General features: G+C 45.5%; 1 protein-coding gene across 4 annotated transcripts; it reads right to left on the reverse strand.

Annotated features, from left to right (window-relative positions):
• Positions 1–310: 310 nt before the first annotated feature.
• Positions 311–27035, reverse strand: LOC135535073 (poly(rC)-binding protein 3-like). 4 transcript variants are annotated; one of them, XM_064961799.1, is made up of 8 exons: positions 25888–27035; positions 24134–24256; positions 2211–2385; positions 1914–1937; positions 1719–1760; positions 1483–1599; positions 1214–1345; positions 311–975 (listed from the first exon to the last, which is right to left on the reverse strand). In XM_064961799.1, exons 3-8 carry the CDS (start codon positions 2289–2291, stop codon positions 682–684), a joined length of 690 nt encoding a protein of 229 aa, XP_064817871.1. In that variant the 5' UTR covers positions 2292–2385; positions 24134–24256; positions 25888–27035; the 3' UTR covers positions 311–681. The 4 variants fall into 4 exon arrangements, with proteins under 4 accessions (XP_064817871.1, XP_064817875.1, XP_064817874.1 ...); XM_064961803.1 differs by having other exon boundaries at positions 1728–1760; positions 25888–27027; XM_064961802.1 differs by lacking the exons at positions 24134–24256; positions 25888–27035 and adding exons at positions 14210–14344; positions 14621–14771.
• Positions 27036–27930: the final 895 nt, after the last annotated feature.

Genomic DNA, 27930 nt, shown 5'->3' on the forward strand with positions numbered 1-27930 from the left:
AGACAGAGAGAGAGAGACAGAGAGAGACAGAGAGAGAGAGACAGAGAGAGAGACAGAGAGAGACAGAGAGAGAGAGACAGAGACAGAGAGAGACAGGGAGAGACAGAGAGAGACAGAGAGAGACAGAGAGAGAGACACACAGAGAGAGAGACAGAGAGACAGAGATAGAGAGACAGAGAGAGAGACAGAGAGAGACAGAGAGAGAGAGACAGAGAGAGACAGAGACAGAGAGAGACAGATAGAGACAGAGAGAGACAGAGAGAGACAGAGAGAGAGACAGAGAGAGAGACACAGAGAGAGAGACAGAGAGACAGAGAGAGAGAGAGACAGAGAGAGAGACAGAGAGAGACAGAGAGAGAGAGAGACAGAGAGACGGAGACAGAGAGACAGAGAGTGACAGAGAGAGAGAGACAGAGATAGACAGAGAGAGAAAAAGAGGAGAAGACAGGAAGAGGTTTTATAGACTGAGGGACAGTGCCTTGGGAGAAGACAGTCTGTGACACTCACTACATCACACTATTGTTCCTTACTGTGGATGCATGCAGTGACATGAAATAGGTGTTGTGTCTAAGAGCACACTGACAACTGGAATCACATGATTTTACCTCATAGGTCCGCTATATCATTGCAACCTGGGAAGCCATCATCTAAAACATTGTTATAATAATTTAGTCCCATGGTCTATACCAACCAAGATCCTAATTCCTTCCTTAGATGTTTGAGACGGTAAAAACAATTGTACATCCACGTTGTACATTCTAGCTGATTCCTAAGGTCTGTGTGAATGTATTTTCCTGTGTATTCCCGGGAGGACTGACCCTCCTTCTTCATCCCTCCATACTCTACCTCTAGCATGACAACACAGATCTGCTTGACACACTGGATAATGGCTTCCGGGGCTCCTGAGATGGTGACTGCTCGTTCAGTGGAGTTGGGCAGCATGTCCCCTGCGACCTGTACCTGAGCACCTGTGGACTGAAGTGGGAAGACTGTTATTGAGCATGTGTACTGTGTAAGGTGCAATGAAAAATAGCTGGTCCTCAAGCCAGAAAGGAACGATTCCTCAACAAACTACTAATAAAAATGTAATGGCTAAATGTAATGGCTAAATGAGAGGCTGTATGTGCATTTCTTTGCGAATTATTAATTAACTAGCTAATAAATTGTCAAGTAAATTCAATCAATCCTCATCACTAATTACGCCCTTCCTTACCTCTCTCATTTCTTTGATTTTGGAGCCTCCTTTCCCTATGAGGGAGCCACATTGGCTGGCTGGGACAACCAGACGCAGGGTGACAGGAGGCTTGCTGGTGGCTGGACTGTTGCTCATAGAGTTGATTATATCCTGGGAAGAAACCATAAAGATCATATCAGCATAATAGTATTGTATTAAAATACCTGGTGTAACAGAATTGTAAAAACAGCCGTTGTAAAATGAACCACGACCAAGAGGAGATTGAGGGAAATATGTACGCTAGATACCTCTTCAAACTTGTATGCGATCATGGCGAAGGCCTTGAAGATGGCATCTGTGGGTCCGGTGATGGTAACTATCCGCTCTGGGCAGTTTCCCTCAGAGATGTTGATGCGTGCACCGCTCTGTGGGTCAAACAGTAGACACAGTCAGATAAATAAAGGAGATCATGAAGTACTAAATGGAATACTATCCATTTAATATGCATTCTTAAACTGGGTAAGGTGCATTATGGGATACATACTGCACTTACCTCTTCACGCATCTTCTTCACTGTCTCTCCTTTCTGAAAGGACAGACAGCAGACAGACAAGAAACAGACAGCAGACAGACAACAGTTAAAACATCGGAGAGATGTCACATTAACAAAATGTACTCGTCTTGAAACAGTTTTGTAATATTCATACGATTGTGATGTGTTTATGAACATGATAGTTACCTTTCCAATGATGCTTCCAACCTCCTGCAAAGAAACAGAGGTTCAACAACAGTTAGCATCAACGTCCAACCAAAGACATGACAGAGACTATCCCAAAAACCTTGAAAAGCGACCTCTCCTCGTCCCTCACAACCACCAGATCTAAAAACACTTGATATACAGTAACCTATCCAACCCATTCAGCCAACGGTGGTCTTGAAGGAAAGGAGATAAGGAAAGTAAGCCATATGAGAGTATTGGAACCAAAGTAAAGGAAACTATCTGAGAGTATTGGAACCCAGGCGGTGTGTACTGTACCTTGCCGTGCATCAGAAGCCTGATGGTGAGGGTGACGTTGAGGCCTCCTTCGCCTGGCTGCTGCACCTTGGGTGGTTCCATGTTGGGATTGGATGTGAAGGAAGGGGTGTGGTCACGTAGAAGTGGAGTCCCAGGGCCAATGAGAGTGTGATGCCACAGCCAGCCAACCAGACACCTGCAAGACAAGAGGGATGAGCCACGACCACTCAATATTAGGCCCACTGGAAACAGGTACCACACTACCACTGGATAACATTGATCATCTTTGAATGAACCTGCTCATAAATACCATTCGAGTTCTGTTCAGACAGGACGAGTTTTATAGACTGTGAGTGGCAGACAGTGCTTTAACTCTGGAGGACAATCTTTAACTCTGGGATCTTCATTTGACCTATATTGTCACAGCAAAAGAATCCTGCAGCAACAGGATTTGAATGTTTACTCCATAATGTTGCTTGATCTGTGGTTAGGCTATTAGCTGGCCAAAAGTAGCCTACATGAAAAGTGCAATAGTGTTAATATAACTGTGTGTTGGTTTTCAGTGAATTCATGTAAATTACGAAACTCATCACCATTTCCTGCGGTGCAGGAAAATTCTGAGCAACAAAAGGGTGATCAAATTAAGATCCTCCACCTGTACATCATAAAAGTATAGGGACAGGGAAGGCCATAATCCCTGAACCCAGAACTAAATGAGCTAAGGCTGTCATAAGAGACTAGGAAGGCCATAACAGTGTTGTTTGGTTGGTTAGTTGAAGCTCCATTTAATGTTGTTTGACCTTTTATTTTATTTATATCCATACAAAGGATACTGATTCATGATTTCGACTGGCTGAGAAAAGATTTCCCGTTCTAGATCTATGGATATAGAATGGGAAGTCGTTCATTCTAAATGTTCCGTTGCCATGATGGCTGGCAACGTTCTTATCCCTTGCTTGCTAGCCAACTACGGCTAACCCAGTCACGTCAAACCGTGCAGCTAGAATAACAGCAATGTTGCTGCATTCAATTTCTTTGTATATATCCATAAAAACAATGTTTGATTACGACTGGCTGAGAAAAGATGTCCGTCCTGACGCGTTCATTCTTAATAGGACAGTGGAGATCGAATTTCAATATTGAAACAATGTTGCAAATGTCAAGAGACAGACAGCGATGTTTGGACAAACCCCTGTTGTTATAAAACCCAAATGTTAATTAAGCTAGAAACATGGGGAAAAATGTTAAGATGCTTTTTGCAGTGGAAACCAAGTTAATGAATTGGCTGGCTGGGCTGATGAGACACTAGATGCCTAGAGATTTCTCAGATGGAACAAGATGCCCATTTTTTACATCATAGGCTTACCACTGCTAAACTGTTTTTTTGTGTGTATGGCTTAGAACACATCTCAACCAATCACAATGCTTGTTTTCACCAACCCGTTGTAGAAAGAAAGAGCGAGAACCAGAGGTTGTATGAGAGGCCAAACGGAGAGAGTGGGAGGCCACCGGAGGTTCTCTGAGATAAGGGAGGAAAGGGTTCTGCAACCAGCTGTCTCTCTCCAATCTCCCAGAGGTCAGATTACATAAAAAGCCTTAATCCGGGTTTAAGAGCCTGGCCAGTGGTGCAGGTCTGCCACAGGGCCTGGCCAGTGGTGCAGGTCTGCCACAGGGCCTGGCCAGGGGTGCAGGTCTGCCACAGGGCCTGGCCAGGGGTGCATGTCTGCCACAGGGCCTGGCCAGGGGTGCAGGTCTGCCACAGGGCCTGGCCAGGGTGCATGTCTGCCACAGGGCCTGGCCAGGGGTGCAGGTCTGCCACAGGGCCTGGCCAGGGGTGCAGGTCTGCCACAGGGCCTGGCCAGGGACAGAAATAAACCCACTAAAACCAAGTGCAGGGGGGAGTGGTAGGCTGGCTGGGACCGTAGCACAATGGACTGCTGGAGCCAGGGGTTACTGGGGTTATTTGTGGTATTTTGGTGATAGAACTAGATGAGAGGATGTAACCACTCTCTGTGGTATTGTAATAAAAATACTGGTTTATATGGAGCTACCACTTCTGGTCTTCGTGAAGGCATACATGGTGATGGAAATGCCTTGGAATTGGGTTGAGTATTTGAAGAATTCTTCAAAAGACGGCATGCAGAAAACAAATCATATAGACTCCAATCGGGTCCACACCTCCTGAGAGCCGTCATGTGTGGCTGAAATGAGAATGTATTTTCTCTCGTGTGCCCGGTGGTGTGTTTGAATAGCTCTTCTACCATCCACCACCTTCTCCCTCATCCACTGCAGCACAATAGAATTAGGTCACAGACTCATGATTCATCCATGCCTTCCAGTCAACTTGCTTTTTATTTCAACGGCGAGGCACCATTCTCAGACTGAAGTCTATTTGAGACAGCGGCAGCATAAAAAAAGACATTTAAAATTCAAAATCCTGTTTTATCTTCAAATGTGCCTATTGTGTCCCTTGGTTGAATGATATTTAATTTAATCCCAAACCGTTCACATTTGAATCTGAGCGCAATCAGTTATGTATTAGAATCTATTAGTAGGGTATGCAATTCAGGACACAATACCACTGTATTCAGGAGTGAGGCAACAGAGTGAAGGTTAATAAATGCGTCTGACCGAACACTACATTATCAAAACCAATTGTCTGCATTCGACCAATAGTGTTTTCAAGTGTATTTTCAGTGCTCTGGACAATGTATGTGTTGACCATTCTCAATCCTCTCTGTTAACAGAGTTATTACATCAACAAGTTAGAAATAAAGAAAATGGGAGATAGAGAGAGAGAAAAAGAGAGATCGAAAGATAAAGAGGTAGAGGGAGAGAGAGAGAGAGAGAGTGAAAGAGAGAAAGAGATAGAAAGAGTTAGAGAGAGAGAGATAGAGAGAGAGGAAGAAAGAGGTAAAGATAAAGGGAGATAGAGAGAGAGAGGTAGAGAGAGAGGTAGAGAGGTAGAGAGAGAGAGGTAGAGAGGTAGAGAGAGCGTGCGAGAGAGAGAGAGAGAGAGAGAGAGAAAGAGGTAGAGAAAGAAGAGAGAGAGAGAGAGAGGTAGAGAGGTAGAGGTAGAGAGAGAGAGAGAGATGTAGAGTGGTAGAGAGATAGTGGTTGAGAGGTAGAGAGAGAGAGAGAGAGAGCGCGAGAGAGAGATTGAGAGAGAAAGAAAGAGAGAGAGAGAGAGAGAGAGCAGTATTTCTCGTGACATCTGATGTAGTTAGTAAGTGGGTCAGAGAGAGCTATGTTGAGCTGCAGAGCTGCTGGCCTCCTCCTCTATGGTGCTCTGCTATTGAATTAATCACGCTTTACGCTCGGGTGGACAACACCGTGCACAAAATGGCTCTTCCCTTTCTTTCATCTCTCCCTTCGTCTGCTGCCCTGCCTGCCCTCAGCCCAGTGCAGAAAAGACAGCAGGCTGCAGCATCACTCCTGGAGAAGAAGCTTTACATCGGCCTGTCTTTCTTTTCATTCCTTGGCTCTTTAATGTAGAGCTAACAATGGAGGATGCCTCCTCTTATGTAGAACCACTGGACTGTGAGTGACTGAGAACACTTGACTAAATATGAAAAGATAGCTGTCTTCAGTATCTGAAGAGGGTGGGCAGTAGAGATCTCAGAGTCAGTACAGTCACGGCCCCCTCACTGAGACAGGTGAGACTTAAATAGAAGTGACGCCATCACTGATCACCTGAAATGATTCTGTCAGCAGTCAGGAAGGAAAGAAATGGAGAGAAAGGTATTTGGGAGAATTGGGTGACTGACAGACAGAGGCCGTCCAGATGCCATGATTAGTGCTGGGCAAAAGAAAGGAACGCACTGACTGGAAGTGGATCAGCACTGCAGTCTTATCATGCACTGTAGAAATGAGCCAGCAATTTTCTCTGCAGTGTTGCCTCACCTTATCCGGCCTCACCTCTGTCCTTCCCTGCTTCCGGTCAGCTGTGTGTGAGTTGGTGCATGTGCATGTGTGTACTGTATGCTTGCTCAAGCTTAGACCAAAGAGAACATGCAATCAGCATCTTTAAGATTTCCTTATTAGAGATTGGAGATTGTGTTGGAAAATGTGTTTTGTTTGAAAATCTCCACAAAGTCAGAGACTGATTATATGAAACATCAAGCCAAAGGCTCTTACAGCACACGTGAGAAAAATACTGAGATCTGGAGGAATGGGAAAATGGAGGACAGAACTTGCAGTATAATCTAGGCCAAAGCCCCGTCATCTGTTCCATTTTAATCCACCGAGCTAGAGATATGTCGTTATGATTTTGATATAAACCCTCCATAAGCATACACTTGTGAGCCAAAACAGTAGAGAAAGGGAGACCACTAAACTGAGGGTGACTCAAGACGTTGTCTCTTCACAAGCAGTGCACCCTCAAAAGCAAGTCAGCACCCTCAAATAGCACCGATATGCCCGTCAATCACTGTTGACCTCTCACCTCTAACCTTTTAGACGGCCTATGTTGAGCCTTAAGGATGTCCTATGTATCCTCAATACCATGAGGACGTCACAGAAGGAAACCCCATATGAAGAACTCCATCTACTCAGGCAGAACCGTCTCCTGCATGACTGAGCCTGTCACTAAAATCATCATTCTACTTCTAATAGATTGGAATGCTGGATTCAAAATGCCCTGCTGTCAGTAAGTAAGGGCCACAGTGGACAGCAGAGAAGTACATGTTGATATTAGATATTCAAGTTGAACTTATGTTGCTGTTGGAAAATAAAATAACCAAATATACTTGTTGTTGTACCGAAGTGGCCAGAGACAGAATTGCACCCACCCAAGTTGTCAGATCTTCCTTTGAAAAAGAAACTCTTACATGGGGGACAATGAATATAGAATAGAATAGAATGTGTTGTAGATGCAGGACACTGAGATGTGAGCAGCAGCTCTGGTCTCATCTGACGCTAACTAGGCTTTTGTTGCAGTGTGATTGGAGGGGGGAGAAGGGGGAGATGGGGAGGGGGCGTCTGTGGTGCTGAGCGAAAGGCCTTCCTCTCCTCTACCCGGCTGTGACAGTACACTCTAGAGCTGTCACTCTAGATTAGCCGCCCCTGCGCTGAGACCTCAGCCTACATCACAGTCAAAACAGGGGTGACCACTCACTTCCTCGCACTGAGTAGTGCCCTCACCAGGCCAGGCGACACTGGAGAGAAGAGAGGGATGGGGCATGGGTGGCCCCAAAAACACTTGTCACTGTCCCCTAATGAGAATCCAATCACAAAATGGGGTTGTAAAATGTGCCATTGCCTACGACGGGATAGAGGATGTAGACCCCGTTTTGCGTTGTAGCATACCATGTTGTACTGTGGCTGTGGTGGTAAAAGAAGAGCATGCGGTCGGCCATCTTAGATTTCCCACAAATGTACATGAGATCACAGCTTGTCCCTAAGTCAAGGCTCCCCTGAATGAGCATGCATGGATTTACAGATCACAGTCATGTTAAATGGGTCGAGTGTACACACACACATCTTTTTTCATCATTTTGAAATTATATCATATAATTTTTGATCGTAGTATTTTTACTTCCTTGATAGATTACAAGGATATTTAGTTTTCTAAATTCCAATACAAATATTAATTTGATCATTTCAACAACAGAAAATAGTGCCAGCCTTCGGTATTGCTATTTGAAATGTTGATTATGCAATATTTGAACAATTATGTGATCTTTTAATACCTGTCCTAACCATTACGGAGGAAACGTACATTCCAATGATTTGGTGCTTCCTTAGTTTAATCCCACGGTTCATATGAATTAGTGATAACGCCAAATGACACGTTGACTGTTCCTACAGACCAAGAACAACATCAAGAGAGCTAATTTGATAGTGAGGATGATTGGGATAATGGTCGTGAGGACTAGATACATCCATCTCATGGGTTATCCGGTTCTGTTACCATTCAGTGTGGACAAGGTCAGCGGAACCTATCGCAATAGAACGACGCCACTTCTGATCTGCAAAACATCACAATGTCATTAGAACCCACCTTAAAGGAACAATTAACCGATAATTCCATTAAACAATTAGCCCCAATGTATATGATCACAAGAGTGAGTCAATAGCAGGGAATATGGAGGGACCACAAAGAAAGGGGTCCAACCAACCAACAAGCTAACCGGCGATTCTCAAGGGAATACAGAAATACTTTCACAGCACACACATGGGATCGCAACACCCTTTGTATTTGCCTAATGAAGGACACACTAAGAGCAACGGCTAAAACAATGGAGTCAGATCGATGTCCACTGTATTACAAAACAAAGGGGTTTCAAATAACGATGGGATTGAGATAATAAACTCGCAACATGTCAACGGCTGCTGTTCCCGCACCACTTAACGATAACTCTACAGACATTCATTAATTATTGAAGACATTTCCCAACTCAACATTGGCCAATATCTCCTGCTGCCAGTTTAAAGCCAGGAGACTACCCATGAAGCCTTTTTTACATATGGTTTAACACTAGCCTACTGTACGTACATATGATACAGTCAATTGCACTATTTTACATTTCCACCATATGTGTTTATAAAAATAAATGCATATTTGAATAGTAACAATATGACCATTGGACTCATCAGAGGCCTTCCTCAAACCTGATCTAGAAGCTGAAAAAAAAGGCATTACCTTCGTGCAGCGTTAAACAGATGGCGACTACTTTCGACGTTTCGCAAAAGATGAAAAAAACACAGAATGAAAATGATTTTTTCCCTCTCCCCTTTGCTATGCCCAGTCTGGATCGGGATATCTGATTGGTTGGAAAGGCCAAATCACATGGGCGAGACAGAGAACCCGTGACCCCTCTGTAAATAAAATGACGAAATGAAACAGCCTTGCATCCGAGCCGAACAATTTGTGGCAGTGTGATACCCTGACTACACTGACGATGTTGTGGTCTACTGTAAATAGGCTGTATGATGAGGCGGGATGGGGTCACCATCCCCCCTCCCCGACCCCCAAACAGAAAACAAAGGGGGTGCCTAGTGAGGCACACTGGCATTGGGGCATGTCTACAGAGGCGGGGTGTAAAAGTCTGCATAGCCACCCCCAGGCACTCGCCTGTCCTGTAGGTCAATTGTTCCAACTCACCAACCCACCAACCCACCAACTCACCAACTCACCAACCCACCAACTCACCAACTCACCAACCCACCAACTCACCAACTCACCAATCCACCAACTCACCAACTCACCAACTCACCAACCCACCAACCCACCAACTCACCAACCCACCAACTCACCAACCCACCAACCCACCAACTCACCAGCCCACCAACTCACCAACCCACCAACCCACCAACTCACCAACCCAACAACCCACCAACCCACCAACTCACCAACTCACCAACTCACCAACCCACCAACTCACCAACCCACCGCCTTCTTCTCTTGCTGATCATGAACACAACACCCAAAGTATTTTCAGATACAACAACCGCCACGGAACGCCAGCACAAACCCACAGATCCCCAACGTCTGTGACAAGGGACTACCAGGGTTAGTGGTTGGTTTGTGGGTTGGGGTGGTGGTCTGTGACAAGGGACTACCAGGGTTAGTAGTTGGTTTGTGGGTTGGGGTGGTGGTCTGTGACAAGGGACTACCAGGGTTAGTGGTTGGTTTGTGGGTTGGGGTGGTGGTCTGTGTGCCCTGGAGGATGAGGCTGGTAGAGAGATGGCGATGCAGAGATCAAAGCCCAGACCCCACATCACATGTCTGTCGTAAGATCCAGCCGCCCTCGAACCAACCTGGCTCCTCCCGGCTGTCTTTTAATCTGCGTGTGTGTGAGTGTTTGTGGAATTACAGGGAGCTTTAGAGGCATCCCGTCCAGATTATCCAATCCAGCTCAAATCCAACCCGGTGACAGGTGGACAGCTGTGCAGGGACCCCAGCAGCACAGACAGAATGTAGGGTTTAGGGGGTGGAGGGTTTGAGGGGGGCAATGTGGGCGATGTGGGCGACGGGGGTACAGGCATTGGATTAGGGGCAACACAAACAATGAGGAGCGTGTCCCACCTACATTTCAATTGTTCAGAGGGAAGCAAGAAGCATATCTTGGGTTATATGTCCTCTTAAACACTCAACATCTATCTATCTATCTATCTATCTATCTATCTATCTATTCAATTCAATTAAAGGGGCTTTATTGGCATGGGAAACATGTGTTAACATTGCCAAAGCAAGTGAGGTAGATAATATACAAAAGTGAAATAAACAATAAAAATGAACAGTAAACATTACCCATACAGAAATTTCAAAACAACAAAGACATTACAAATGTCATATTATACATATATATATATATATATATATACAGTGTTGTAACAATGTACAAATGGTTAAAGAACACAAGGGAAAATAAATAAGCATAAATATGGGTTGTATTTACAATGGTGTTTGTTCTTCACTGGTTGCCCTTTTCTTGTGGCAACAGGTCACAAATCTTGCTGCTGTGATGGCACACTGTGGAATTTCCCCCAGTAGATATGGGAGTTTATCAAAATTGGATTTGTTTTCGAATTCTTTGTGGATCTGTGTAATCTGAGGGAAATATGTATCTCTAATATGGTCATACGTTGGACAGGAGGTTAGGAAGTGCAGCTCAGTTTCCACCTCATTTTGTGGGCAGTGTGCACATAGCCTGTCTTCTCTTGAGAGCCAGGTCTGTCTACGGCGGCCTTTCTCAATAGCAAGGCTATGATCACTAAGTCTGTACATAGTCAAAGCTTTCCTTAAGTTTGGGTCAGTCACAGTGGACAGGTATTCTGCCACTGTGTACTCTCTGTTTAGGACCAAATAGCATTCTAGTTTACTCTGTTTTTTTGTTAATTCTTTCCAATGTGTCAAGTAATTAGATTTTTGTTTTCTCATGATTTGGTTGGGTCTAAATGTGTTGCTGTACTGTGGCTCTGTGGGGTGTATTTGTGTTTGTGAACAGAGCCCCAGGACCAGCTTGCTTAGGGGACTCTTCTCCAGGTTCATCTCTCTGTAGGTGATGGCTTTGTTATGGAAGGTTTGGGAATCACTTCCTTTTAGGTGGTTTTAGAATTTAACAACTCTTTTCTGGATTTTGATAATTAGTGGGTATCGGCCTAATTCTGCTCTGCATGCATTATTTGGTGTTCTACGTTGTACACGGAGGATATTTTTGCAGAATTCTGTATGCAGAGTCTCAATTTGGTGTTTGTCCCATTTTGTGAAGTCCTGGTTGGTGAGCGGACCCCAGACCTCACAACCGTAAAGGGCAATGGGCTCTATGACTGATTCAAGTATTTTTTAGCCAGATCCTAATTGGTATGTTGAAATGTATGTTCCTTTTGATGGCATAGAATGCCCTTCTTGCCTTGTTTTTTTTTTAAATTTTACCTTTATTTAACCAGGCAAGTCAGTTAAGAACAAATTCTTATTTTTTGTCTCTCAGATTGTTCACAGCTTTGTGGAAGTTACCTGTGGTACTGATGTTTAGGCCAAGGTATGTATAGTGTTTGTGTGCTCTAGGGCAACAGTGTCTCGATGGAGTTTGTATTTGTGGTCCTGGCGACTGGACCTTTTTTGGAACACCATTATTTTGGTCTTACTGAGATTTACTGTCAGGGCCCAGGTCTGACAGAATCTGTGCAGAAGATCTAGGTGCTGCTGTAGGCCCTCCTTGGTTGGTGACAGAAGCACCAGATCATCAGCAAACAGTAGACATTTGACTTAGGATTCTAGTAGGGTGAGGCCGGGTGATGCAGACTTTTCTAGTGCCCACGCCAATTCGCTGATATATATGTTGAAGAGGGTGGAGCTTAAGCTGCATCCCTGTCTCACCCCACGACCCTGTGTGAAGAAATGTGTGTGTTTTTTTGCCAATTTTAACCGCACACTTGTTGTTTGTGTATATGGATTTTATAATGTCATATGTTTTACCCCCAACACCACTTTCCATCAATTTGTATAGCAGACCCTCATGCCAAATTGAGTCGAAGGCTTTTTTGAAATCAACAAAGCATGAGAAGACTTTGCCTTTGTTTTGGTTTGTTTGGTTGTCAATTAGGGTGTGCAGGGTGAATACATGGTCTGTTGTACGGTAATTTGGTAAAAAGCCAATTTGACATTTGCTCAGTACATTGTTTTCGTTGAGGAAATGTAAGAGTCTGCTGTTAATGATAATGCAGAGGATTTTCCCAAGGTTACTGTTGATGCATATTCCACGGTAGTTATTGGGGTCAAATTTGTCTCCACTTTTGTGGATTGGTGGGGATCCGTCATTGGTTCCAAATATTGGAGAAGATTCCAGAGCTAAGGATGATGTTAAAGAGTTTTAGTATAGCCAATTGGAATTTGTTGTCTGTATATTTGATCATTTCATTAAGGATACCATCAACACCACAGGCCTTTTTGGGTTGGAGGGGTTTTATTTTGTCCTGTAACTCGTTCAAGGTAATTGGAGAATCCAGTGGGTTCTGGTAGTCTTTAATAGTTGATTCTAAGATTTGTATTTGATCATGTATATGTTTTTGCTGTTTATTCTTTGTTATAGAGCCAAAAAGATTGGAGAAGTGGTTTACCCTTACATCTCCATTTTGGATAGATAATTCTTCGTGTTGTTGTTTGTTTAGTGTTTTCCAATTTTCCCAGAAGTGGTTAGAGTCTATGGATTCTTCAATTACATTGAGCTGATTTCTGATGTGCTGTTCCTTCTTTTTCCGTAGTGAATTTCTGTATTGTTTTAGTGATTCACCATAGTGAAGGCGTAGACTCAGGTTTTCCGGGTCTCTATGTTTTTGGTTGGACAGGTTTCTCAATTTCTTTCTTAGATTTTTGCATTCTTCATCAAACCATTTGTCATTGTTGTTCATTTTCTTCATTTTTCTATTTGAGATTTTTAGATTTGATAGGGAAGCTGAGAGGTCAAATACACTGTTAAGATTTTCTACTGCCAAGTTTACACCTTCACTATTGCAGTGAAACATTTTACCCAGGAAATTGTCTAGAAGGGATTGAATTTGTTGTTGCCTAATTGTTTTTTGGTAGATTTCCAAACTGCATTCCTTCCATCTATAGCATTTGTTAATGTTACTCAGTTCCTTTGGCTTTGATGCCTTGTGATTGGGTATTGCTCTGTTCAAGTAGACTGTGATTTTGCTGTGGTCTGATAGGGGTGTCAGTGGGCTGACTGTGAATGCTCTGAGAGACACTGGGTTGAGGTCAGTGATAAAGTAGTCTACAGTACTACTGCCAAGAGATGAGCTATAGGTGTACCTACCATAGGAGTCCCCTCGAAGCCTACCATTGACTAAGTACATACCCAGCGTGCTACAGAGCTGCAGGAGTTGTGACCCGTTTTTTGTTTGTTATGTTGTCATAGTTGTGCCTAGGGGGGCATATGTGGGAGGGAATGCTGTCACCTGCAGGCAGGTGCTTGTCCCCCTGTGTGCTGAGGGTGTCTGGTTCATGTCTGGTTCTGGCATTTAGGTTGCCACAGACTAGTACATGTCCCTGGGCCTGGAAATGATTGATTTCCCCCTCCAGGATGGAGAAGCTGTCTTCATTAAAATATGGGGATTCTAGTGGGGGGATATAGGTAGCACACAGGAGGACATTTTCTCTGTTAAGATAATTTCCTTTTGAATTTCTAGCCAAATGTTAAATGTTCCTGTTTTGATTAATTTAATGGAGTAAGTTAGGTCTGCTCTATACCAAATTAATGCTATCTATCATCTATCTATCTATCTATCTATCTATCTATCTATCTATCTATCTATCTATCTATCTATCCCCGCAAAAACACAGAATGATCCCCACCCTACCGCCCCGCCTGTCGATTGGCCCATGGGAGAATACCACAAATAGAGCATTAAATTTGCTCCACATTGAATCACAAGAGGCTGAGAGAGGCATAGTGTCACAGGGAATCTGCTTTATATTCAAATAACGCTGTTGGCTCTCCTTCAAAACCAAGAGTACATGGTGGAAGCCCCACAGACACAGACTTGAACTTTACCGTTTTCCCTCAAGTTATTACCATGTAAGGCCTTGTCCCCATAGTTTTAGACAGCGTCCTCTCCTTGTCTCCTTTCCTTAGGGCCCACTGATCAGAAAGGACTTGATAGGTGAAAGTGATATTGTGGAACTGGGAAACCTGTCCCAGTCGTTGCACCTATCAGTGCTCATGAAGGAAAGGAAATAAGGAAAGAAATACATTTGAGCGTATTGGGACGTGGCCAATGTATTCCTCCATATCCCAAGGCAGTCACAGTGCATGTTTTGCAATAAACATATACAAACCCCTATAGCATACACACATACTAGTTATGCACTTGAGATGGCAAGGATATTTACATCTCAAGTCCATGCAAAAGGTCCAGAGTGAGTCTTGTAGAAGACCTCTTTACCTAGTAATATTCATATGGTCAGGCAGTATACAGTATCTTACCGGTTCAGATGAAGGGAAAGTTCCAGAGGAGGAGATGGAGGTTCAGTTTGGGACCAGACAAACATGGAGGACAATGGACACTCTGAGGTATGGGCTGGCTGGCCTGCTTCTATATGTAAACTTTCCCTCATAGCCTCCAGCAAGGTGACCAGCCCAGCCCAACCCAGCCCAGCCCAGCCCAGCCCAGCCCAGCCCAACCCAGCCCAGCCCAACCCAGCCCAGCCCAACCCAACCCAGCCCAGCCCAGCCCAGCCCAACCCAGCCCAGCCCAGCCCATCCCAGCCCAGCCCAGCCCAGCCCAACCCAGCCCAACCCAGCCCAACCCAGCCCAGCCCAGCCCAACCCAGCCCAACCCAGCCCAGCCCAGCCCAGCCCAGCCCAGCCCAACCCAGACTACCCTCGGTGGGAGAAGCACCCTCCCCATAGCCAGCCCAGTCCCCTGTCAGGAACAGGCAGGCCTGATGGAGGCAGAAGGGCGTGAAGGAGAGAGGGAGCGAGGGAGAGAGGGATCAGGAGGAACAGCCGATCCCGCTAGTGATTGTTGACGTGGTGACTGAAGGAGGCGGGGCTGACCTCACTGAGGTACCAAATAACGAGTTTTGTGTGAGAGTGTCTATGTGTGTGTGTGTGTGTGTGTGTGTGTGTGTGTGTGTGTGTGTGTGTGTGTGTGTGTGTGTGTGTGTGTGTGTGTGTGTGTGTGTGTGTGTGTGTGTGTGCGTGTGTGTGTGTGCGTGTGTGCGTGTGCGTGTGTGTGTGTGTGTGTGTGTGTGTGTGTGTGTGTGCGTGTGCGTTTGCGTGCTTGTGTGTTTCACAAAGGGACTTTTGTGGAAGTGATTATCTAAGCACTTCCCCTGACCTAATGAACATTTTATATCAATACTTTTTATGCAACCAACTGACGTATCCTGGGCTGCATGATCATTAAAAATGTCATTATTGATTGCGGAGAAGCCACAAGCCACATGCCCATGGTCGCATGCTTTGTCTACAGTACCTAACAAACAGACACTGAATAAGATTTGTCTTACAACACACTTTACAGCCAGGCAGAATGGTGCTTTAACAAGTTTAACAAGGGCCCAGTTTTTCTAAAGTTATCTGGATTTCGCCTATTGGATAGGATTAAATGCATAGAAATAGAATGAATAGGACGGACGTATCATTGACTTGAATGGGGACTCCCGCTCTATTCATTCTGTTTCTAGGCATTTTATATTTCTGCGCATCACTTTTGAAAAACTGGGCCCTGATGTCCGGTTTTGATCATAGAATAGAGTCGTGTAATCTTTGACCATCTTTTCATCCCAATGACCAGCATTATACACCCGTGGGGATAAGAGTGCACAGCACTTCTTTCTATCTCAGGCAAAACAACAGACCTCCTCTGCCGGGCTGCTTCCTCTCCCCTCCCCTTCTAAAAGCCTCCCCTTCCCCTCTGTGCCCCCACAGCCCCATAATCCACACCAACAATCCCAGCCCCTAATGGAAAATATGGCCTGACCCTCTCCACTGATGTGGTCAATGCAGCCAGTAATGGGTCCACATTGCCTTGCAGCTAAAACCAATAATGAATGGGGTGAAATGGAACTTTAACCATGTTGGTCTGTCTCTTGTGTCACATCACGGTATGTGGTCTTCCTTTAGTAATGCCAGTGTCCGTATATACAGAGGAATAGTCATTTCAACTTCTAATCAAACGCAACATTCACTGACGCTATTCACCTCCTCAATAGATTGTTGTTTTTGCGACATCATTTCTCAACGCGCGATTTGTAGATTTGTCAGTGTTCTATAAATCATTAGAAACAGGGTGGTTTGAGCCCTGAATGCTGATTGGCTGACAGCCGTGGTATATCAGACAGTATTCCACTGGTACGATAAACCATTTATTTTTAATGCACTAATTACGTTGGTAACCCATTTATAACAGCAATAAGGCACCTCAGGGGTGTGTGGTAAATGGCCAATAATACCAAGACCAGCCCTTAGCTGTGATATATTGGCTATATACCACACACCCCTTGGGTGTAATTGCTTAAATAACATATCCTATACAGTACAAGTTACACTAATCAAATCAAATGACCACATTGATGGAAAATCCATCCATGGTTAGGATTAGTGATGATATCAGACATGTGGGTTATACGGTTGAGTGCTATGTGATGACATCAGACATGTAGGTCAGGACAGAGACTATAACCAGCCAGAGTACTGCACCACCATGGATAAAGGACAGAGATTATAACCAGCCAGAATACTGCACCACCATGGATATAGGACAGAGATTATAACCAGCCAGAGTACTGTATCACCATGGATATAGGACAGAGATTATAACCAGCCAGAGTACTGCATCACCATGGATACAGGACAGAGATTATAACCAGCCAGAGTACTGCACCACCATGGATACAGGACAGAGATTATAACCAGCCAGAATACTGCACCACCATGGATACAGGACAGAGATTATAACCAGCCAGAATACTGCACCACCATGGATATAGGACAGAGATTATAACCAGCCAGAATACTGCACCACCATGGATACAGGACAGAGATTATAACCAGCCAGAGTACTGCATCACCATGGATACAGGACAGAGATTATAACCAGCCAGAGTACTGCACCACCATGGATACAGGACAGAGATTATAACCAGCCAGAGTACTGCATCACCATGGATACAGGACTCTGGCTGGTTATAATCTCTGTCCTGTATCCATGGTGATTATGCCAGTACTGCACCACCTGGCTGGTTATAATCTCTGTGGATACAGAGTACTGCACCACCATGGATACAGGACAGAGATTATAACCAGCCAGAGTATTGCACCACCATGGATATAGGACAGAGATTATAACCAGCCAGAGTACTGCATCACCATGGATACAGGACAGAGACTATAACCAGCCAGAGTACTGCATCACCATGGATATAGGACAGAGATTATAACCAGCCAGAGTACTGCACCACCATGGATACAGGACAGAGACTATAACCAGCCAGAATACTGCATCACCATGGATACAGGACAGAGATTATAACCAGCCAGAGTACTGCATCACCATGGATACAGGACAGAGACTATAACCAGCCAGAGTACTGCATCACCATGGATACAGGACAGAGACTATAACCAGCCAGAGTACTGCATCACCATGGATACAGGACAGAGATTATAACCAGCCAGAGTACTGCATCACCATGGATACAGGACAGAGACTATAACCAGCCAGAGTACTGCATCACCATGGATACAGGACAGAGACTATAACCAGCCAGAATACTGCATCACCATGGATACAGGACAGAGATTATAACCAGCTAGAGTACTGCATCACCATGGATACAGGACAGAGACTATAACCAGCCAGAGTACTGCATCACCATGGATACAGGACAGAGACTATAACCAGCCAGAATACTGCATCACCATGGATACAGGACAGAGATTATAACCAGCCAGAGTACTGCATCACCATGGATACAGGACAGAGACTATAACCAGCCAGAATACTGCATCACCATGGATACAGGACAGAGATTATAACCAGCCAGAGTACTGCATCACCATGGATATAGGACAGAGATTATAACCAGCCAGAGTACTGCATCACCATGGATATAGGACAGAGATTATAACCAGCCAGAGTACTGCATCACCATGGATACAGGACAGAGATTATAACCAGCCAGAATACTGCATCACCATGGATATAGGACAGAGACTATAACCAGCCAGAATACTGCATCACCATGGATACAGGACAGAGATTATAACCAGCCAGAATACTGCATCACCATGGATACAGGACAGAGATTATAACCAGCCAGAATACTGCATCACCATGGATATAGGACAGAGACTATAACCAGCCAGAGTACTGCACCACCATGGATACAGGACAGAGATTATAACCAGCCAGAGTACTGCACCACCATGGATACAGGACAGAGACTATAACCAGCCAGAGTACTGCACCACCATGGATACAGGACAGAGATTATAACCAGCCAGAGTACTGCATCACCATGGATACAGGACAGAGACTATAACCAGCCAGAATACTGCATCACCATGGATATAGGACAGAGATTATAACCAGTCAGAGTACTGCATCACCATGGATATAGGACAGAGATTATAACCAGCCAGAGTACAGCACCACCATGAATACAGGACAGAGACTATAACCAGCCAGAGTACTGCATCACCATGGATATAGGACAGAGATTATAACCAGCCAGAGTACTGCGGGGTGCAGCTAGTGGAAGCACTAGTTGTAGTCTGTAATATCTGTCTCTTCCATTAAGGATCTGCAGAGGGCACAGAAGAGAGAGGGGACTTTGTCTCCCTTTGTGTTTAGATGGATAAAGCTACATGCACCATGCTCTCGGGTCTCTCTCTCTGTGTTCTACTCTCTCCTTTCCCTCCTCTCTCTCTTTTTTCTCCTCCCTCTCTCTCTTCGACTGTCTTCTCGTAGGGTATCTGAAGCATACATCACTTGTTTTGAGATGATTAATGACTGTACATTTTGCTTGTGGTTGAGGGAGATATGTGTGTGTGTGTATGTGTGCCTGTTTATACCTGCGCTGTTGATCCTGGGGTCAATAGAAACACTTTGTCTAATACTGCCGACACATGAGTGTGATATAAATTGAACTTGACCACGTCAGTTGAACTGGCACCCGGAGCATCTCACCCACATGTACAGAGGGAGGTGGCCTGTTCTCACCCGTAGGTCTTCAATCTCATAGCTTGGTGACATGGACGACTATACAAACACTAGAATACATCACAGAAGGGCCCAAGTAAGAGGCTTCTAATCATACTGTATGTATCACCATTCACCACCCACTTGTGTGGCATGGTGAGCACTTAAAGCTTGGAGACTGGGACACATTTTTATCCCTGACAAGTAGGCTACAGACCACACACACAGACACCAAATGCACAAGAAATGACACACAAATGCCTGCACTTGCACACTCCTGCACTGACTGGCTGTAAGCTAAAGCTGCCAGTTGTGGTGACAAAGGACACAAGATACCCAGGGTGTCAGAGGGAGAGTGGCCTTAGCCCCACGTGTGTGTGTGTGTGTTGGAGCGAGCGGTCGCATCTACACTTCGGTCCGCAGGTAGTATAACTTTTCATTATAGTACAACGGTTTGATTTGTCTAATCTTAGCAATTTCTTCTTAGCTAGCTACATAGCCGTCTTTGTGTCAAAGATAATTGCGTAATTATCGTATTTCGTCGTCCTAACGTAGTCTACACTGCTTTCTGCCCAGCAGCTAGCTAACGTCCACTAGCACAGCAGCTAGCTAACGTCCACTAGCACTGTAGAAACTATTACACTCAACGACTCGATTAGTGTAGTGTTAGCTAGCTACATAGTTGTCTTTGCTGTCTTCGTATCCAAGGTAATTGTGTAGTTTAGAGTGTGTAGACTTAGAGTGATTATCTTAATTTACCGAGGTTAGCTAGCCAGCTATTTGTCGTCCCTAACGTAGGAGTCACTGCTAGCTAGCTAGCCAACAGCTAGCCAACGTCTTCCGAATTGAACTTCAACAACCCGGTCAACATTCCGCCTCGCTCCACAGGTAGTATCACATTTTCATTTCACTTCATTACAGTACAACGGTTTGATTTGTTTGATCGTAGCTAGCTAGCTACATAGCCGTCTTTGTATCTAAGACAATTGTGTAGTCTGGAGCGATTTTCTAGGTTAGCTAGCCAGCTATTGTCGTTCTTTTAACGTAACGTTACGTAATCAACACTGCTAGCTAGCCAGCTAGCCCCCGAATAGCAGCACTGTAGAAACTATTACACTCGACGGAACGACTTGATTAGTGTAGTGTCAACAACGTAGCCACTGCCAGCTAGCCTACTCCAGCAGTACTGTATCATTTCAATCATTTTAGTCAATAAGATTCTTGCTACGTAAGCTTAACGTTCTGAACATTCGATAAGTGTAGTCCACTTGTCATTCCAATCTCCTTTGCATTAGCGTAGCCCCTTCTGTGTGTCTATCTATCCCTGTTCTCTCCTCTCTGCACAGACCATACAAACGCTCCACACCACGTGGCCGCGGCCACCCTAATCTGGTGGTCCCAGCGCGCACGACCCACGTGGAGTTCCAGGTCTCCGGTAGCCTCTGGAACTGCCGATCTGCGGCCAACAAGGCAGAGTTCATCTCAGCCTATGCCTCCCTCCAGTCCCTCGACTTCTTGGCACTGACGGAAACATGGATCACCACAGACAACACTGCTACTCCTACTGCTCTCTCTTCGTCCGCCCACGTGTTCTCGCACACCCCGAGAGCTTCTGGTCAGCGGGGTGGTGGCACCGGGATCCTCATCTCTCCCAAGTGGTCATTCTCTCTTTCTCCCCTTACCCATCTGTCTATCGCCTCCTTTGAATTCCATGCTGTCACAGTTACCATCCCTTTCAAGCTTAACATCCTTATCATTTATCGCCCTCCAGGTTCCCTCGGAGAGTTCATCAATGAGCTTGATGCCTTGATAAGCTCCTTTCCTGAGGACGGCTCACCTCTCACAGTCCTGGGCGACTTTAACCTCCCCACGTCTACCTTTGACTCATTCCTCTCTGCCTCCTTCTTTCCACTCCTCTCCTCTTTTGACCTCACCCTCTCACCTTCCCCCCTACTCACAAGGCAGGCAATACGCTCGACCTCATCTTTACTAGATGCTGTTCTTCCACTAACCTCATTGCAACTCCCCTCCAAGTCTCCGACCACTACCTTGTATCCTTTTCCCTCTCGCTCTCATCCAACACTTCCCACACTGCCCCTACTCGGATGGTATCGCGCCGTCCCAACCTTTGCTCTCTCTCCCCGCTACTCTCTCCTCTTCCATCCTATCATCTCTTCCCTCTGCTCATACCTTCTCCAACCTATCTCCTGATTCTGCCTCCTCAACCCTCCTCTCTTCCCTTTCTGCATCCTTTGACTCTCTATGTCCCCTATCCTCCAGGCCGGCTCGGTCCTCCCCTCCCGCTCCGTGGCTCGACGACTCATTGCGAGCTCACAGAACAGTGCTCCGGGCAGCCGAGCGGAAATGGAGGAAAACTTCGCCTCCCTGCGGACCTGGCGTCCTTTCACTCCCTCCTCTCTACATTTTCCTCCTCTGTCTCTGCTGCTAAAGCCACTTTCTTCCACTCTAAATTCCAAGCATCTGCCTCTAACCCTAGGAAGCTCTTTGCCACCTTCTCCTCCCTCCTGAATCCTCCTCCCCCTCCCCCCTCCTCCCTCTCTGCAGATGACTTCGTCAACCATTTTGAAAAGAAGGTCGACGACATCCGATCCTCGTTTGCTAAGTCAAACGACACCGCTGGTTCTGCTCACACTGCCCTACCCTGTGCTCTGACCTCTTTCTCCCCTCTCTCTCCAGATGAAATCTCGCTTCTTGTGACGGCCGGCCGCCCAACAACCTGCCCGCTTGACCCTATCCCCCTCTCTTCTCCAGACCATTTCCGGAGACCTTCTCCCTTACCTCACCCCGCTCATCAACTCATCCCTGACCGCTGGCTACGTCCCTTCCGTCTTCAAGAGAGCGAGAGTTGCACCCCTTCTGAAAAAACCTACACTCGATCCCTCCGATGTCAACAACTACAGACCAGTATCCCTTCTTTCTTTCCTCTCCAAAACTCTTGAACGTGCCGTCCTTGGCCAGCTCTCCCGCTATCTCTCTCAGAATGACCTTCTTGATCCAAATCAGTCAGGTTTCAAGACTAGTCATTCAACTGAGACTGCTCTTCTCTGTATCACGGAGGCGCTCCGCACTGCTAAAGCTAACTCTCTCTCCTCTACTCTCATCCTTCTAGACCTATCGGCTGCCTTGACACTGTGAACCATCAGATCCTCCTCTCCACCCTCTCCGAGTTGGGCATCTCCGGTGCGGCCCACGCTTGGATTGCGTCCTACCTGACAGGTCGCTCCTACCAGGTGGCGTGGCGAGAATCTGTCTCCTCGCCACGCGCTCTCACCACTGGTGTCCCCCAGGGCTCTGTTCTAGGCCCTCTCCTATTCTCGCTATACACCAAGTCACTTGGCTCTGTCATAACCTCACATGGTCTCTCCTATCATTGCTATGCAGACGACACACAATTAATCTTCTCCTTTCCCCTTCTGATGACCAGGTGGCGAATCGCATCTCTGCATGTCTGGCAGACATATCAGTGTGGATGACGGATCACCACCTCAAGCTGAACCTTGGCAAGACGGAGCTGCTCTTCCTCCCGGGGGAAGGACTGCCCGTTCCATGATCTCGCCATCACGGTTGACAACTCCATTGTTTCCTCCTCCCAGAGCGCTAAGAACCTTGGCGTGATCCTGGACAACACCCTGTCGTTCTCAACTAACATCAAGGCGGTGGCCCGTTCCTGTAGGTTCATGCTCTACAACATCCGCAGAGTACGCCCCTGCCTCACACAGGAAGCGGCGCAGGTCCTAATCCAGGCACTTGTCATCTCCCGTCTGGATTACTGCAACTCGCTGTTGGCTGGGCTCCCTGCCTGTGCCATTAAACCCCTACAACTCATCCAGAACGCCGCAGCCCGTCTGGTGTTCAACCTTCCCAAGTTCTCTCACGTCACCCCGCTCCTCCGCTCTCTCCACTGGCTTCCAGTTGAAGCTCGCATCCGCTACAAGACCATGGTGCTTGCCTACGGAGCTGTGAGGGGAACGGCACCGCAGTACCTCCAGGCTCTGATCAGGCCCTACACCCAAACAAGGGCACTGCGTTCATCCACCTCTGGCCTGCTCGCCTCCCTACCACTGAGGAAGTACAGTTCCCGCTCAGCCCAGTCAAAACTGTTCGCTGCTCTGGCCCCCCAATGGTGGAACAAACTCCCTCACGACGCCAGGACAGCGGAGTCAATCACCACCTTCCGGAGACACCTGAAACCCCACCTCTTCAAGGAATACCTAGGATAGGATAAAGCAATCCTTCTCACCCCCCCTTAAATGATTTAGATGCACTATTGTAAAGTGGCTGTTCCACTGATGTCAGAAGGTGAATTCACCAATTTGTAAGTCGCTCTGGATAAGAGCGTCTGCTAAATGACTTAAATGTAAATGTAATGTAAATGTGTGTGTGTGTGTGTGTGTGTGTGTGTGTGTGTGTGTGTGTGTGTGTGTGTGTGTGTGTGTGTGTGTGTGTGTGTGTGTGTGTGTGTGTGTGTGTGTGTGTGTGTGTGTGTGTGTGTGTGTTTGTGTTGACAGTGGCACATTAAGCATTACAGAGGCGAGAGGCAAAAAAAGTCACCAGACCCTCAGAGATGGCCCTTTGCAACCCTGGCACTACACATTAAAATCTGCAGCAGCTTGGGTGTAGGCCTCGGGTGTAGGCCTATGGACTGCACTGGGCGTCTTTAGTTAAGCATAGACTTAATGTGCTTTTAATAGAAAAAAAACTAAAGAGGCGAGGGTAGGGCAGGGCAGGGCAAGGGAGGGAGGGCAGGGGAGGGGTAGGGAGGGACTTACCACAGACAAGCTGGACCACTGGGATCAGGACATGGGCAGTGGTTGTGTTTGGAGGAGGGGGAGCTAGGTGGCTGACAGACAAGTTCAGATCATCAGCTGCAGCAGGACCAGCATCAACCCATTCTAGAGAGAGGAGGAAAACACAAGAACCATTAAGAATACATGTTACCACTTTTTTTATTAAAGAAAAATGTGAATATTCATGACTGAAACGCAGTATTGTAAAATAGAGCATACTGTAAAATAAATAATTTCAGCCCACATGAAAAAATGCTTCAGTTTACTAGAGAGTACTACAGTACTTACTATATAATTTTGTAGTAAACTGTAATATACTGTAGAATACTATACCACACACTGAAGTATGCCTCAATCATGTGTAGTATTACTATATCATGTTGTAGTACATCGTAGAATACTCTAGTAAATACTACAGTATACTATATTCAGCAAAATCACTACAGTAAATACTACAGTAACTACAGTACCACATTTGCATACAGTATAACCTGCCCATCCCCCTCCCCATATCTCAATTTGTGCCAACCATAAGTAAGAAGCCAACCATAAGTAAGAAACCTACATGCCAAGAATAGACCATATATAGTGTTTCTTACAGTTTATAAAAAAGAGCAGAAGTGATGAACTATCCATTCACAACCACTCCTACCTACCTACCTACAGGTTATGGAACATCTAATCTTTTAGTATTAGTAGGTGAAAGCATCCACTTCTAGGTCAAAGATAATAAAACTGGGGCCCGAAATCAGCTCTGGCATTTCTAACATATTGGCCCATATTTTTCCTTGAGGCCCCCATGAAGGCCCATTTTTTTTCTTGAGGCCCCTCAACGGCCCATTTTATTCCTTGAGGCCCCCTATATTATTTAGATAAAGATAATTTTGCACAACAAACCCAAGTTAGACAGGCCCAATGGGCTAAAACTGGACCAGCCCATCTGGCATTTGCCCGAAATGCCAGATGGTCAGTCCGCCCCTGGCTAAAAGGCAGAACAAACACCATATGTGGACCTACACCATTAGTGTATGCATAAATGGCTTTCATCATTAGTAAACTCAACAAAAACTGAAATTAGTAGCATTCTCTTTTGCTGCTGAAAATAACAGCCTCCTTATATTGTATGAAAAGGTGTATGCTTGTATTTGTGTGTGTGTGTGTGTGTGTGTGTGTGTGTGTGTGTGTGTGTGTGTGTGTGTGTGTGTGTGTGTGTGTGTGTGTGTGTGTGTGTGTGTGCGTGCGTGTATTTGTATGTATGTGTGTGTGTGTGTGTGTGTGTGTGTGTGTGTGTGTGTGTGTGTGTGTGTGTGTGTGTGTGTGTGTGTGTGTGTGTGTGTGTGTGTGTGTGTGTGTGTGTGTGTGTGTGTGTGCTTGTGTGTGTGTGTGTGTGTGTGTGTGTGTGTGTGTGTGTGTGTGTGTGTGTGTGTGTGCGTGCGTGTATTTGTATGTGTGTGTGTGTGTGTGTGTGTGTGTGTGTGTGTGTGTGTGTGTGTGTGTGTGTGTGTGTGTGTGTGTGTGTGTGTGTGTGTGTGTGTGTGTGTGTGTGTGTGTGCATGTGTATTGTGTGTGTGTGTGTATTGTGTGTGTGTGTGTGTGTGTGTGTGTGTGTGTGTGTGTGTGTGTGTGTGTGTGTGTGTGTGTGTGTGTGTGTGTGTGTGTGTGTGCGCGTGTGTGCGTGTGCACGTGTGTTGATTATCAGCCTAATGGGTAATGTCAGAAGATCATGCTGTTCTTACCAAAGATGGGTCCATGTCATGGGACCCTGTCTTATCCCACATTCCAGAAGAATCCACCTCTCCACTTCTGATCCACCCGGAGACGAGAGAAAGAGTCAAACATTTGCAGGCAGAGGTTAAATGTGACTTTTCATTGAACATTGACTATCTCGATCAACCGCTTTTCCATGATTATTTCTGATTTCTCCTATTGGACCCCCTGTTGCCGCTGAAACGCTTTACATAGAATTGACCATAATATAGATGATGACGTTGTCTCTAGATCTTGATTAGATAGTCGGCTAGACAGTGGGAGGTCAGCGGATGTCGTCAACATCAATGGCACATAACGCAATGATAACCTGCCACTCTGAGGGTGGTTTAGGACAAGTCGTGTGTGTTCAATGTGCTTGGCCTGCCAAAGGAAAGTTGTCATTTTACCGCTGTGGCTGCTGTTTCAACAGGATAACAGTGCCCTCTGTTGGTCACTGTGTTCAAATACAACTCACTGTTGGACGGAGGACAGAAATGCCCCGAATTAAATATGCTATTACATCAGAACTCTTCTTAGCAAAGCCTACCACGATGAATCAGACTGTTTCATATTTTATGACTTCTAAAAGGAAGTCCTGTGCTGTCTTCTGCCCCTTCCCCGTTCTCTACCTTAAAGGGGCAATCTGCAGTTGCTAAAGTTGAAGTCGGAGGTTTACATACACTTCGGTTGGAGTCATTAAAACTTGTTTTTCAACCACTCCACAAACGTTTTTGTTAATGAACTGTAGTTTTGGCAAGTCAGTTAGGACATCTACTTTGTGCATGACACAACTAATTTTTCCAACAATTGTTTACAGACAGATTGTTTCACTTATAATTGACTGTATCACAATTCCAGTGGGTCAGAAGTTCACATACACTAAAATGACTGTGCCTTTAAACAGCTTGGAAAAGTCCAGAAAATGATGTCATGGCATTAGAAGCTTCTGATAGGCTAATGGACATCATTTGTGTCAATTGGAGGTGGACCTGTGGATGTATTTCAAGGCCTACCTTCAAACTCAGTGCCTCTTTGCTTGCCATCATGGGAACATCAAAAGAAATCAGCCAAGAAAAATAATTGTAGACCTCCACAAGTCTGGTTCATCCTTGGGAGCAATTTCCAAACAACTGAAGGTACCACGTTCACCTGTACAAACAATACTACACAAGTATAAACACCATGGGACCCACACAGCCGTCATACCACTCAGGAAGGAGACACATTCTGTCTCATAGAGATGAACGTACTTTGGTGAGAAAAGTGCAAATCAATCCCAGAACAACAGCAAAGAACCTTGTGAAGATGCTGGAGGAAACAGCTACAAAAGTATCTATATCTACAGTAAAACGAGTCCTATATCTACATAACCTGAAAGGTCGCTCAGCAAGGAAGAAGCCACTTCTCCAAAACCACCATAAAAAAGCCAGACCAAGGTTTGCAACTACACATGTGGATCATACTTTTTTGGAGAAATGTCCTCTGGTCTCATGAAACAAAAATAGAACTGTTTGGTCATAATGACCATCATTATGCTTGGAGGAAAAAAAGGGGATGCTTGCAAGCTGAAGAACACCATCCCAACCATGAAGCACGGGGGTGACAGCATCATGTTGTGGGGGTGCTTTGGAGCAGGAGGGACTGGTGCACTTCACAAAATAGATGGCATCATGAGGAAAGAAAATTATGTGGATAAATTGAAGCAACATCTCAAGACATCAGTCAGGAAGTTAAAGCTTGGTCGCAAATGGGTCTTCCAAATGGACAATGACCCCAAGCATACTTCCAAAGTTGTGGCAAAATGGATTAAGGACAACAAAGTCATGGTATTGGAGTGGCCATCACAAAGCACTGACCTCAATCCTATAGAAAATTTGTGGGCAGAACTGGAAAAAGCGTGTGCGAGCAAGGAGGCCTACAAACCTGACTCCGTTGCACCAGCTCTGTCAGGAGGAATGGGCCAAAATTCACCAAACCTATTGTGGGAAGCTTGTGGAAGGCTACCTGAAACGTTTGACTCAAGTTAAACA

The sequence above is a fragment of the Oncorhynchus masou genome, unplaced genomic scaffold (genome assembly GCF_036934945.1).
Source record: "Oncorhynchus masou masou isolate Uvic2021 unplaced genomic scaffold, UVic_Omas_1.1 unplaced_scaffold_4404, whole genome shotgun sequence".
In the NCBI taxonomy this organism is placed as follows: Eukaryota; Metazoa; Chordata; class Actinopteri; order Salmoniformes; family Salmonidae; genus Oncorhynchus; species Oncorhynchus masou.

What these genes read in the sequence shown, in the direction of transcription:
- LOC135535073 (XM_064961799.1), bottom strand. Translation starts at nt 2,291, where the DNA reads ATGGAACCACCCAAGGTGCAGCAGCCAGGCGAAGGAGGCCTCAACGTC. An exon ending in TGCGTGAAGAGGTAAGTGCA is followed by an intron (nt 1,600 to 1,718) that starts GTATGTATCCCA and finishes TTTGACCCACAG; the next exon opens with AGCGGTGCACGCATCAACAT. An exon ending in AAATCAAAGAAATGAGAGAG is followed by an intron (nt 976 to 1,213) that starts GTAAGGAAGGGC and finishes TTCCCACTTCAG; the next exon opens with TCCACAGGTGCTCAGGTACA.